Below are 14,642 nucleotides of genomic sequence, written 5' to 3' on the forward strand. Positions count from 1 at the left end.
GAAGCTGGGTCGAATAACTCAAGAGGGAATTAAGAAACGCAGTTTAACGCACTTGCAAATTTCACTCTCGTTTTTAACAGGAAAATATCACAAAAATTAGCAAATCTCATCATGCTGTGTTGTTTCTTATGAGTGACAATCGCCGGTTTTGAGCCACCGAAGCAATGATCTGATAGCTACATGCTGTTTGAAATGTATGAACCTGTTCTTGCTGTGAAATTTATAATTTCGCTTCTGTTCGTGATCACTGATTTGAAAGCAGGTAGGTGCTGTGTAAGGACTGTGATTAAAAAGGGTTATTGCTTTGTTTTTAGTTTATCTAATTTTGACTTGGTATGAATAGTAGAGGGCTTAAAATCACAGATGATTTTCAAATTTGAGCAGCTGTTTTCAGGCAATTTGTAGTTAAGAAAAAAATTTGGTTAGATAACCTCTCATTGAGCTTCATTTCCATATTTTGTACATACACAGGGTGTAAAGAAAGTCGGTTTAAAGCTTTCCATTTAGGCAAGCTATAAATAGCCTGTACTAGCCCAAGAGTCATTTTAAATGTAGCTTGCCTAGAGAAAGTTTTGATGACCAGGATTGATAACAGTTCCTCTGTAATTTGAATTCCCCAAAAATTTCATTAGTAAGAACAGAACTCACTCTCCTGATAGAAAAATCCACTAGCCCCTGGTTATCGGACATGTCTTTCTTTGCATGCTGATATTTTACTAGCCTGCAAGAGCATCTGGTTTTTTCAGCTCAAGTTTCTAGTTTCACCTGCCAAATGAAACCAGAATCTTGAGCCGAAAAAAAACGGATGCTCTTGCAAGCTAATATGTTACATCAGCAAATTCAACATGTTCTGTTCTTCCCTCACTTTAGCTTCTTCATGGTCACATGAATCATTATTTTATACTCTCTGTGGTGTCTTAAGTATCCAATCAGTGACCTTAATCATTCAACTTTTTTGGAGGGGTTACCTGCATGGAAATAAGATTGCTTGATGGACAATCAGAGATCCAATTTTTCATTTTTTTATTGTGGATGTGCTTGCATTAATTTTATTTCTAATTGTTTTTAGAAGAGACCTCTGCACCTGTGCTTGTCAGAGCCTGTGTCCAGATGTCATGCATGACACTCATGCAGACGTTCATGGTTATTTAATTTTACAGCATACTGTTTCAGTTATTAATTTTATGACAATGTTCTTGGCAAAAACCACAGAAAAACATCCATCAAACCTTGGTTTAAAGTGATTGTTTTTATCACTAATTTTCTTTCAGGACTCAGCATACCCTTATCTTCAAAGAGTGGAAACAATGTCCAAATTCCACCCATTATAGTGAACCATAATGAATCAAGACTACTCAATATTACAAGCAACAACCTAAACTCAAGTAGAACAAACTTGACATCTATCAACACTGATGTGCCCACAGTCTTAACAACTAAGCCATCTAAGACACATATCGTGGATGTCATGTTTGGAGAGAACAATAATCATGATGTTACTTCATCAAACAATGTGTCGAACTCATCTGTGAGCGATATAACGTCAACTACACCAAGTTTATTGACTTTGTCCACACATGTTCAGAACCATACTACTGTTTCACCATCACAAAATGCTGTGAAGCATCATTTTAACACAAAAATACTTGAATATGTGATCATACCAATAGGATGTTTGTTGGTTGTTTTAATTTCATATTGTCTGGTGAGTAGAATTTAACCAGTCATTTACTTTTATAAAATCAGGTAATTTTTTTTTATGTTTAACAATTTTGAAGTATCACTCGTGGTATTTATGCCAAATATCACTACAAATTATGCTATTACCTGTACAAATAGAATTTTAGGTTTCAGTTTTGGAGGTTGGCTTTGAAAACTCTTAGTTACTCCAAATTCCGTTCCATTACTGAATACCACCTATTGATAAGGGTTAGCTGTAATATAGTGGGTCCCATGACTATTTAAGCGCTTACAAAAGATGCCGATGCATTTCGCTATGGCTATTTCCACCATTTGCTGCATCTCCCATAAAACCCTAGCTGTTATTCATATAATTGATTTTTCATTGTATTTTGACTTATAGATTCGTCAAGTGCAGAAAGTGCGAAGGAAACGGCGGCTTGAAAGAGAACTATTTCATCAGTACTCCTACCCAAACAGTGAAGCTGATGACTTGGAAGAGAGGAATATTGGCGATGTAGAGAGCGTCATTAATGCCCAGTTTGTTTGTATTAACAGTGATCGTTCAGATAAGAATCTATATGAAGATTCACATGAGGTAAGGTCTTCTTAACACTAGTTTAAACAGTTTACAATAATACAGTGAAACCCTGCCTTATCGCCACCTCAGTAATACTGTCACCTCGTTATTACAGCCACTTTTTTTTGGCAGCCTGGCCAAAACCGCCATACAAATTTTTTTGGCCCATTAGTGACCGTATTAACAGGGTTCCACTGCAGCTGATTGGCTGGATAAGTTTTTGCCGGGTCCACCTAATAGTTTCTCATTTTCCTGAGGGGTTGTAGAGGAAGTGAACTGCATAATACATGAATATTGCCACCCAAAACAATGGTAGAATGAGAGGAAGAGAGAAATGAGGAACTCTACATTTTGCAGACTGTATCCTCTTCAATTCAGTACAAGAGCTAGCCTTTCTTCCCTAACCAACCCTAAATAATATTATATTGTAGCACTGTTCAGGCTACCTGCAGGAGAAACCTCTCCATCAGTTCTGATAAAGTCTGTTTGCCAACATTTTCTACCCCTCTGGCCCATGTCAACATCTTCCTTCTAGTAAATATAACACTGACCAAGGGCCTAGTTCCCCATTTATAGTTCTGGTCACAGTCTGACTCTATTTATCTGCCAGGTGTATTGTACATGTTTGGTCCAGAATGTCTTGTTTTTTGAAGTGTACCCCATTTGACAACAGTATCTCAACAATTTTGTTGCCGATTGTACGTGTAGCTAAGAAATGCATACTTAAATTTTGTGTTCCTTAGGTAAACCTGGCATTTGATGAGACGTCCAAGCTAGTGGTTCAAGAACCAGTAACACCTGAATTGGAGGCTTCAACAAGTTTTCAAAGTTGAGCTGGGAAGAATAATTATTAGAGTCCCACTCTACAGACTTTTCAAAGAGACTACAAAAACAAATCAGTTGCCTTTGATTTTGTGGTCCTCATACTTGAAAGCTTGTCAAGATTGAGAAATTGTTGAAGTGTAAGTTTTCAAAATTAGCTCTATAAACTTGAAAGGGCTGCTTTTTATACAGTTCTAGCTTTCATTTGAATTAAACTATAAATAATTTAATAACATAAAGTCAAGGCATTTTAAGCCATTGACAAATCATCATATTGAAATGAAAAATTCTGCGTGTTCTTTTTCTAAGAATGCATGGTATTTCAGTGATTCTAATGTGAGAACCAGTTTGTAAAGCTTTAGAAACAGTACCACAGGAAAGTACTGCTCAGAAGCTTTCATTTAAATGGTCACACTTTAGGATTTCATCCACAGACTCAAAAGTTAGAACCATCATGTACATCATAATAAACAGTACCACAGGAAAGTACTGCTCAGTAGCTTTCATTTGTATGGTCACACTTTAGGATTTCATTCACAGGCTCAAAAGTTAGAACCATCTTGTACAATAACACAATTAAGCAGCATCACAGGAATATACTGCTCACCAGTAACTTTCATCTAAGTTATCTCGTATCAGTATTTCGTCCACACATTAAAAATCACAATTAAACATGTTCAGCTTTTCCAGGGTAATAATAATAATAATAATAAATAATAATAAAATATTTATATAGCGCTTATACTTTTCAGTTCTAATAGAAGTAATAGAAGTACCACAGAAGAAGTTTGAGATAATAAATTGTTAACTGTGAAATTCTGTTGTAACATTTGCCACTTTGTGGCACTTAGTTTTGTATAAATTATGTTCTTGTGAGTAACGGAAAATGCAAGCACAGCACAGATTAGGAGGACGTTTTTGTCCTGAATAACTTTGAATTATGTGTATATTTTAAAAAGTAATTGTTAACGTCAAGAAATACATGGGGAAAATAGTTATATCGTTATTTTATTTTGTTCTAAAGAGGTTCATGTTGTTTTTTTCTTTTTTGAGGATAGTCACCACAGAAGAAAAACTATTTAACAATATGTTGTACATTTTCTTTAACTGAGAACGATAACGTGTAAACATACAATGTGTATTTGTTAAGTACAATAAAAGTCGAAAAAAGCCACGGGAATGAACCTTCCTGACTCACTTACCTGCGAACAAGCTCTAGGATTGGGGGTAGGAGGGGAACGAAAGGAGGTTTTCGTCCCCCCCCCCCCCCCCCTCTCCCCCTTGGAGTTTGCTCGCAGATGCGTTATTGATGATCAAGCTAGGTGGATATTGGCTAATTTTTGTTTTGTTTTGCATTTTTGTGGACTGAGACGAAGTCGAAGTCAATAATAACGCTTGAAAAAGATCGAGGTCAACTAAAACCCAGCCATCTTGACCGAACAAGCTCGATCGACAAAAATCTATTATATGGCCAAAAGGAAACTTTTTGGAAACCATAAGAAGTCAGCAACGATGTGCCCTTCTTGCCCCTTCGGTAGCCAATCAGAACAATCAGCCTAATACGGACACTGAGTAGGCCACAGAAAGTGTCCGTATTGAGCGGGTTGAATTTAGAGCAAATGTACGGGCTTTCTTTCCCCCAGGGACGAAGCAAACTGTCCGTAATAATGAGGTGTCCGAATTAAGCGGATGTCCGTAAAGCAGGAGCTAGTTTGACTGTATTCAAATTCAGGCTATGGTTTTCACAATAAGTAATCCAGATTCAGGCAGGAACCGTAACGTTCAGTCTCGGCTATTTTACAGCCATACAATGCATCTGTTAACCTTTTCGGGCCTTTTTACAGACAGAACCGGGACAGATTTCCCAACCTTTTCATATACTTCAAGAGCTGAAATCGCCTAGAGACCTGTAAAATGAGGTACCCCTTTTATAAAGAGTGCCCCCTTCTCCCCACGGGTATGAACTGTTCATCGCATTGAGAGGTGAAGCTATGAAGCTCCCATAATGAGTTAACTTATTTAATTAGTTAACAAAACAAAAGAAGGCTGAGTGACCCAGAGTCTCTAGTGCACCCCGCCAATAAAAAACTAGAGTATTCTGAGACCTTCTTTGCTACTATACTCCACAGGGAGATGTGCCCCTAGGGGTACTCCCTCCAATGGCCTACACGGAGAAGCTTCGCCCGAAAGGGGTACCTTTTGTAGGCTTCAGGCATATAGGTAGGAAAATCTGTCAGTTTGGTCAGTAAAAAGGCCCAAAAACTTTTACAGACGAATTGAAAGTCAAGATAACGTTCTGGTTTTGTGATTTATACTTATTATGCAGCAATTAAAAGGGATAAAAAGTTTTAATCTAGGCATGTACGTGAAAGAGGAACCAATTATCAGTAGAAGGTATACATAGTGTGTGACCTGTTGCTTGTCCTCCTTTGGCGTTCCTTTCAGATATGAATTTCTAAGAACGCAAAGAAAATGCTTTCAAACCCACACTGTGACAAGTCAAGCTACAAAATCCAATCTAGGAGCTCCAAAGAACTACTAGGAGCTTTGGTCATCTGCGCTGCCGTTATTTGAGTCGTCAGGTAACGCTTTTCTGCGAAGAAGACTAGAACTTTTCACCTGCATTGAGTCTACCCCCTCCCCCCCGGAAGTTGGTACTTAAGTCAAATCTGCACTTTGGACTGTTCGAAAACTGATGTCTTATTTGCCCAAGTTACGTTTTTTTAATCGCGAAATAAATAGTATAGCGAACGGAGCAGGAGAACGTGGATGAAAAAAATGTTTTATGAATTTCGTTCTATCTTTCGCACAACGCATGTGAAAAAAAGCTTTTTTCTTGCTCATCCTTGCTTCCACAACCCTCCACCCAGCTTGCGTTTGGATGCATGTTCCGGCTGGGTCTGTCCCGTCACTATCTTGGGTGATAAGCGAGGAAAAAGGAAATCAGGGACTGTTAAAACTTTTCCCTTTTGGAAAGAGCTTGACAGCCAAATGCATGAACTAACTTGTCAGCGCTTGTTCCTTCTGAAAAAAAAAACTAAACTAACTTTAATTTAGCCTGAGTATCAGGCGTTTCTGGGGAAAATCTCCTCTCCCATAGCCTCTTAGGAAGGCCTGATACTCAGGCTAACTTTAATTTGACTTATATAAAAGAAGGAATTGAAGCCGATGCATACTAGCTTTCCCCTCGCTTAGCCTTTGATCAGGTTATGAGAAAGATTGCCAGGAAACCTTTACACCAGATCAGGAGCTGGAAGTTCAATCTCTTATAATTAAAAAAAGACCGGTTCAGGATAATTTCATTCAGGCTAGTTTGGTTTTACCTTTCGCTCCAGAGAACCCTCGATCCGTAGCGAAGTGCACAGCGAATAGAGTATAACTGATTATTTAAGTACTAACCGAGCGATCGAGCCAAGGAGCTTCATTTAAAGAAAATCGTTATCACACAAAGAGTTCCTGTATCATCATCGTCATCCTCATGATCATCATCGTCATCGTCATCATCATCATCATCATTATCATCGTCATCGTCATCGTCATCGTCGTCGTCGTCGTCGTCGTCGTCGTCGTCGTCGTCGTCGTCGTCGTCGTCATCGTCGTCGTCGTCGTCGTCGTCGTCGTCGTCATCGTCATCGTCATCGTCATCGTCATCATTTTGTGGTCATGGCCAAGATTTCATGCGCAATGCGCCGCCACCCACACCCTTCCGTGCGACCGGCAGGTCTCAGCCTAGGACCTTGATCTCGCCAGGCTCAATTACCCCCTGCTGTCCCAGCTGTTGGAGAATTAATGAGCTCCCACTCCTCGGGGAGAAACAATGACTGTACTAGAAAGACAGGGGAAATCGATCCTATGATGCATTTGTCAATGGTTTGTGAAAAAATAGATCGACAGGAGGAGATCTGAGTTAAGGGGGTCTAGTTAAGCAGACATTTATGAAAGACGCACACCAACCAGAAGCCGAGTGAGGCCTGGCTAGCAAATTTGCATTCCTAAATGTCTTTACGCTTATAGAGACGATTTGCCCAAATATTTGGGCAGAACCACTGAAACAAGAATGCAAAATCTCCACTTACGGTAGACGTGCATCGCTAAAAAACGTTCTAATAACTTTATCTGCCTGGAATTATATATTAGCGGTCGGGGAACAGCTGTAGGACCTACGTTGCGGGCGTATAAGGACAATTACAACAGAAAGTGAAACAAGCCATATCTAGAATAGGTGAAATGCTCTTCTACGAGATTAACCGCCCTCTTTTACGTTCCAAACACGAGAAGTTCTAAGAATACCTCAAAGTTGATTAGAACAAGGTGTATTGTTTTCTATAACAATATTTCTGCTGGTCATACCAGCCATCTGTAATTAAAGCTGAAGAAGGCTGGTATATGGCTATAGCCGAAATATTGTTATGAAAAAACCTTATCAGCTTTGCAGTAGTCTTGGGACTTCTCATTTTTGGTTCTTAATATCTGGCTGATTAGATCTCTTTTCTAGAGATCCAACGTTTATAACCAGCAGGATCTTCGCCCAAGTGTTCAGTTGCAGATAGTTTAACTCTTTTATGTTCTCTTGCCACCGGTTGGAATTGTGTAGATGTCTATATTAAATGGAAAAAGATTAGCAGATTTAGCAATGACAACTTGAGGTCAGTGACGACGGCTTGCGCGCGCAGATCTTAAAATCGTTTTGAATCAATGTCTTTCCCAGCGCCAATGCAAGGCGGACGTACAACGAGGACTCTAGGAACGAGTTTGGATTCGAACGCCGGCAAATAAGAGCACAAGATCGGAAGTTGCGTTCAGTCCATAATTTTCGCCTGCTTCCGTCTTCTCATCTGACATGACGTTGCCTTTGCTAAATGTGCTTGGTATCCCTATATTTTATATACCATTTTTAACAGAAAAGGTACCCCCTTCACATATCTAGTTTAGAATTTTCTTCCCTTTTAACAGCCGTAAATGCACTGACTTTAAAATATGAATAAACGCAGGAGCCTATGACCTCCTGATAAATCACAAGACTCTAACGTTTCATCGACTTTTTCACAACCATTAAATGCCATCAGCTTAGCCATGTTGGGCCTTTCACAGACCGAAATGATAGATTTCCCTACTCTTTCATATACTTCAATGAGTGAAATCCCTACCCTTTCCGATGATATACCTGAAACCTGAAAAAGTTTACTCTTCCGGGCGGAGCCTCCCCGTAAAGGCCATTTATAGTGAGTACTTTCCACCTCCCCGGGAATGTACGCTTGCGCCCCGGGTTGATGGGTTACTGAAGACTGCTATAATGGCATACGGGTGCTCCGTTCCAAGTTTAGCCTTTGCTTTTTATACTACAGTGGGGGGTCCAGGGGAGCCCCCCCCCCCCTTAGTTTTGGAGACCGGGCCCCTCCCCTTTTCTAAGGGTCTGAATGACCGCCCCACCCCTCCCCCCTTATCTCAAGGTCTGGATCCGGCAATGTACTATACAGGAACCATACAATAACTATATTATAACTTGTAGCGAGTAACTTCCATGCACTCATGGACCAGGTTATTTTTAGAACGGCTTTTTGCGCTAATTTAGAATATCTTTTTAAGTCCCACAAACCCGTCAGCAACTACAGACCTACAAATGATATTTTTGACCTTTCAATAACGTTTAGTTTTCCTTTTGACAATTTATACTTCAAATGCGCTTATAGACTATTGTAGATGGAGCGGAGATTCCATTTTTGCGGGGAAAAAGTGCTCTTATTTATCTAAATATAAACCAGTCCGTGAAAACTCCGTGACATAAGCCTAGTTGCCCCCGCATGGATTTCGCCCAGAAGGCGAAATCCCGAGGAGGGATCCTAGTAGCCTCCGCCTATATATAGAAAAGTACTTACAGGTGAAATACACCGTCAGTATGCCAGAAAAAATCTCGATTTGCTTGATCAGGGGCCGCATGGAATCGTTGGGTAATGATGACGTTTCTGTTGTTTACGCCCCCAATAGGCTTGGATAAATTCTGCCGGCAGAATTTCGAGCAGAATAATGGATTTTTGAGGAGAGCATTCTGCCGGCAGAATAAGGCATTTTCGAGCAGATTTGAGCAGAATAGGGGAAAATCACTGAGCGGCAATAATGATATGCATAACAGTTGTAAGAAAAATTTAAAACTAAATAAAAAAAACAGGTGGAAAATACCTTGTGATTAATTTGATTATTTAATAGCTAAAACGCACTCACATTAACAGTAAGATGAATTACAATTTTGCTACGCATAATCAGGATTCTAAGTAGTGTTTAGGTGTTAGGCCCAGTCTCGTTCCTATAATTGCGAAAATAGAAACGGCGCAAAGGGCGGAAATTTTTTTTCGAATACCGAGCAGAATAAGGTTGTCCGAGCAGAATTTTGAGCAGAAAAAGCCATTTTATGAGCACTGCCGGCAGGTACAATAAGCTTTTTTACGAGCAGGATTTATCCAAGCCTAGCCCCTAAGTAAGAGATACTTAGGATGACGTAAAACAGAAAATCCCAGAAGGCCGAAGGGACCACTTAGGTTGATTCTGTGACACTTATTGTACAGTCATACTTCGATACTCTTTTGCGTTACATGTTAATTATCAGTGATATTCTGTGGAGCAGTTGTTTTGAAAGTTATGGACCAAAAGACACTCGTTATGCGCAGATGAAGTTATAAGGTGCGTATAACTGGGTACATATAAATACTTGGAGAGTTTGCCAGATACGAGTTTATCATTCACAAATCTTTGATTGAAAACAATTTGCCAGACACTCTTTCTCTCTCTTTGGGGGAATAAGACTCAGTCCACAAACAAGCAAGACGAGTGAATCAGCGGCTAGCTCATCACTAGCAGAACGATGGACGATTACAGAAATTCGCGGACAATTAAATTCTGTGCTGACGTATTCCCTGGTCACAGATATCCTTCTACAAAGTTTTAAAGTATCGTCTTTAGTTAAAAAATGACTAGAACGCACGAGCGTGAATTTAGCAAACCTTTTAATTTCTAATGCTTACTTTCCGCCTAATAAAATGAACCGGTATGTAAGTGAAAGAGAAATAGCGAAAAATTCCAACTTTTAGTCCGAGCTTTTCTTATGGCTTTGAATCATATTCTCGAAACTGAGAATGTTTAGATCAAAGCTGCGTAAGTCGAACTGAATCAGTGCGTGTAACCTTGCGTTTCCTGTCTTTATCTCACCTATTATATGGAATATGTGTGAAAATCTTCATTATGAATCGGTATATTTCCAAAGAACTACACAAGGACCAAGAATACTTTTGACCAATAACATACGGAGCGGGGGCAGCTGTAGTGTTAACTTTTACTAGTATAGGAATTGCGCATGCTCAGTCACTCCGGGTTATGAGTCGTGATCACCTGACTATATTTTGAAACACTCAAAGATAAACATTCTATTTTTAAACAGTTGATTAATTTTCGCAGCATCCCCCCGAAAATAGTTTATTTACGCAAAAAAGTAAATTTACCACAAAGTCGCCAGGTTAGCTCAATTTTAATTTTTAAATTTGATCACGTGACATCTCACATGACCAAAGTGAAATCCTCGGGGCCCGTTGTTACCTGCGCGCTCTAAATTTCTCATGTGCATGCCTCGCTGACTTTTACCAGCCCTATTCTGTGGGAGTTGATCTCTTCTCCTATGTAAAGGCTTTCCCTTTGTTCAAATTAAAAAAGTTCGCATCGATGTTGGCCATGTGAGTGAAAGCGCTGTATACAATATTACTCGTTTTTCCATTGATTATGAGAGACAGGAGCCCGTATCCCGGAGCGAGCTGAGCAACTCTCATACAAGGACTATATATGACCGTGGATTATCCATGATATGACACGGCATTTTCAGGGTCCGGTTTATTTTTAGGTAGAGTCTAGAGCACCTTTTAATGCGAGATGGAACCTCCGGTCCGCCACTGAGGGCATTCGAAGTATAAGATATAACAAAGGAAAACTAATGGTCATTAAAGGTCGAAAATACCATGATCAAGGTGACGGGTTTGGGGGACTTGCGACATTCTTAATTCGCGCCAAAATAGTTCTAAAAATAACCTGGTTGGTGAAAACGCAGTGACAAGAGTACATCCGGGTTCTAGGCTCCTGCCTGTGCGTAGGACTATCCCGACCGTGCTCGTTAAACGCTGGAAAGTTGATTACTGGAACGCCAAAAAGTTACTACAAAATTGCAAAAATCCAAAAAGATGCAACGTAAATTTCTTGATATCTTAAATTTAAACGCTAATTAAAAGCTTAATGTTCCGTTCTACGCAATGATGGTTTACATTGGTAAAGAAGAATGCCTTGAAAATTACCTTTTAAAGAGTTGCTCGCAAATATGTGCGAAACCACAAGTAGCCCAGGCTCACTATGATAGCCCTGAACAACACTATACCTCCTGGCTACGTAATTATTCACACACAAAAAAATTATAAATTCTAGGACGTTATATAAGTATTCTTGTTTTTTAATATATACCGTCAACTCTCTCTTAACGGACACCTCTATAAGACGGACACCTCTGTAAAACGGACACCTAGAGTTGGTTCCTGCCTTTCTTTACTTTTTTTATTTGACTCTTTATAAGACGGACATCTCTCTAAGATGGACACTTAGTAACGGTCCCAAAGGTGTCCGTCTTAGAAAGAGTTGACTGTATATAATTTATCAAAATGTGTATTAAATTTTTCCTAATTACCTTTCAGTTGATCAACACACAAGAAATTCGCATAACTTAAAGTTTTCTGTGAAAGCGTTGAATTATTTGGGTTTAATGTGCTTTAAACCTAATTTTGCTCAAAAATTGCTAAAAAAGGCAAAAGTTGCTCGAGGTTGCGAGACCTGCAAAAAGTTGCTCACAATCGGGACAGGCCTACCTGCAAGCTAAAACGTCTTTCATGGCGGGGAACTGAGCAACCTATTTCCCAGGGTTCTCTCCTACCCGTCCCTACGGAGAGAGAGAGAACATAGGAACGAGGTTGGGACCTGAGTACGACCCGGTATGGTATTGCTGACTCACTCAAACAAATGTCAATATTGGATTGTGTGCAGCTGAGCATGACTAAACACCAGCTGCATGGAAACTATACGTGCAGCCCCAGGTAATAAACGGAACTAGCGCGTTGTAACAAGCTTCGTCAAAACGCACATTCACTGAAAGGCGAGTCAAGGACGTGCCCTTCAAGATCAAATATTAAAAAATGAAATGTCGTCTTGTTGTTCTGTGCGCAAGAACATGCCTGCAACTGATAATCTGTGCATGTTGTTCCCTAACGGAATGGGGATTAATCATCATTAAGGTCCTTGAGTGGTATTTTCGATGCTACGGTGTTAGATGAGTTGCCAAGGTACAAAACGAAAGTTGGCATTTAAGTTCCGTCCCTTTATTTTAATTTCACTGCTACTGGTGCTGGAAGTCAGTGGGTGGTGAAAATTCCTTGTGAATTGGCGACTTGAATTAAGGAATAGACGAACACGGTTGTGAAAGGTGCTAACGGATTATATGATAACCAAAGCCATTTTTACCGAACTTTCCCTCATAAACTAAAACAGCGAGTTCTGGGTTTGAAGCTCGATGTGAAAATTTCGAAACTTGTTTACAAACCCACTCATGGCTGTTGCTAGGTGACACAAGACTGAACTGCAGCTGTGTGCGTGAAGATTGAAACCCATATGAACTGTGAACTTGTTCTCGATGTCGTAGTTTTTCGGCAAAAGCGAATTCTTCACCTACGAACATGGTGAAAATGGTGCTGGCTATAAAAGTTTGATGCGACTACCCATACTCCCTGTTGTGATTTGAAATTACAATGAACAAATATATAATTCTGTTTTGCCAAAATACTAGTACCCAAAATAAACAGCCATTTCAGGTCCATCTCTCTGAAACTGCGCGAGCGCTTTTATATTTATTTCAAAAGTCTGGGATAGTCACCCCTTTAGATTTTGATTTTGACACTGAAGTGAATGAAAACGGGGTAGATTGGAATAGATCCGGAAAAGTTGATTCTGTCTTAAAGAGGATTCAAATAAATCATTTGTAATATTTCCTCGTTTATCAAAAGACTTAGTCATCGCTATTTTTAGTGACGAACAGGTTTTAGTATATTGTGATCACTTTGAAACCAGACGAATTTGCATAACTATTACACTAAAACATTAACGTGCGATGCAACTGATAAAATACATTCGAAAGCTCTCTTAATTTTTTTTTACCATATATGTAATGGTATATCAGACACGATTACCGCTGCTTTTTGTTATTTTCGTAAAAAATGGCGCTTTAATAGAAGAACGCAGTAAATATTTAAATAATTGTAAATAACGGCTTGGTTAGAATTGAAAAGGAGGTGGCGGATAAGAGGAAAAATCTTATCAAACGTGACGACAATATGACATTACACCTTCAACCACAAAACCCAATATGTAAGGGTATCGAAATTGCAAATATCATTTTCAAATCTTGATCGACAGAGAAATTCTCTAATTACATTTAAATCCTCTAAAAATATCCTTTGTTTTGAAGAACCTTGAACGACTATTTTGACATTTGCTAGTGTTAATGATCTAAGATCCTACTTTTGTAAAAATATCTTCCCTTTTAACTTATTCTGAAGTTTCATTCGATGATATATGATGTACTTGGGAGCCCGATTTCTCTCAGATTTGGTCAAACTTGAGTAGGTCATATGACGACCTCCGATTCAAGTCTTTTATTGTACAAGGTGATCTAGGCTTGAGTGTATTTTTCCTGTTTTATAGATTCTTTCTAGTCATCCATTTTTTTTCCTTGGGTGGTTATTGAAAACTGAAATTTATATAAAAAGCATTCATTAGTAATTCCGGTGATAGAAACCCATCAATTGGCATTTTCAATACTACGCGAACCGACTGTCTCCAAGACATTCTTGGGGTGATTCTTATAGCTCAATTTAGCCCATAATCTTACCCAATCTTTTTATCCTTCATTTTCAGGAGACCTTTTTGAATTCATTTATTAGGTTACGTTTTCACCAAGACATTTTTAACCGGTTAAAGTCAGGAAACACAATGAAAACAAGTTGCTCTATAAACAAACAGCGCTTAAAAATGTTCAGCTCATCAAATGCCCTAGTAAAAACACAACCCCAGAGAAACGGTAGTTTTAAAACCTCGATGATGAACAAATCACATAAATCTGGTGCAACCTTTTAAAACCACCCAAAAGATTGATATAAAACCACTTCGAAATATCCAGCGGCGATATATGCTCCCGAATATACACCCACGGCCTCTGAGGAAGTAAAGCCAAATGAATCGGAACGAGCATTTTCCCCAGTCTCTTCCTAACACTTTGTGAAATTAAACGTTGGATTTATGAACAATCCTCGTATTACATGTAAAGGTAGTCGTTAGTGTTCCATGGAATCCCATTTGGAAGGTAAAAAGTCGACGGTAATCGACCGTAATCCGGTCACCATTTCGAAACCACTCATAAAACTAGGGTGGTAGAAAATCGAAACAGCAAAGAATTTCGTCAATTTTTAATGTCCTTCGACATATTCACAAG

General features: G+C 39.2%; 1 protein-coding gene across 1 annotated transcript; it reads left to right on the forward strand.

Moving 5' to 3' along the window:
• Positions 1–137: 137 nt before the first annotated feature.
• LOC140923649 (uncharacterized) lies at positions 138–4,256 on the forward strand. Its single transcript, XM_073373719.1, has 4 exons — positions 138–262; positions 1,272–1,705; positions 2,084–2,278; positions 3,004–4,256. Exons 1-4 carry the CDS (start codon positions 181–183, stop codon positions 3,091–3,093), a joined length of 801 nt encoding a protein of 266 aa, XP_073229820.1. The 5' UTR covers positions 138–180; the 3' UTR covers positions 3,094–4,256.
• Positions 4,257–14,642: the final 10,386 nt, after the last annotated feature.

This window comes from Porites lutea, chromosome 13, assembly GCF_958299795.1.
Source record: "Porites lutea chromosome 13, jaPorLute2.1, whole genome shotgun sequence".
NCBI classification, from domain to species: Eukaryota; Metazoa; Cnidaria; class Anthozoa; order Scleractinia; family Poritidae; genus Porites; species Porites lutea.

What these genes read in the sequence shown, in the direction of transcription:
- LOC140923649 (XM_073373719.1), top strand. Translation starts at nt 181, where the DNA reads ATGCTGTTTGAAATGTATGAACCTGTTCTTGCTGTGAAATTTATAATT. An exon ending in GATCACTGATTTGAAAGCAG is followed by an intron (nt 263 to 1,271) that starts GTAGGTGCTGTG and finishes ATTTTCTTTCAG; the next exon opens with GACTCAGCATACCCTTATCT. An exon ending in TTTTAATTTCATATTGTCTG is followed by an intron (nt 1,706 to 2,083) that starts GTGAGTAGAATT and finishes TTTGACTTATAG; the next exon opens with ATTCGTCAAGTGCAGAAAGT.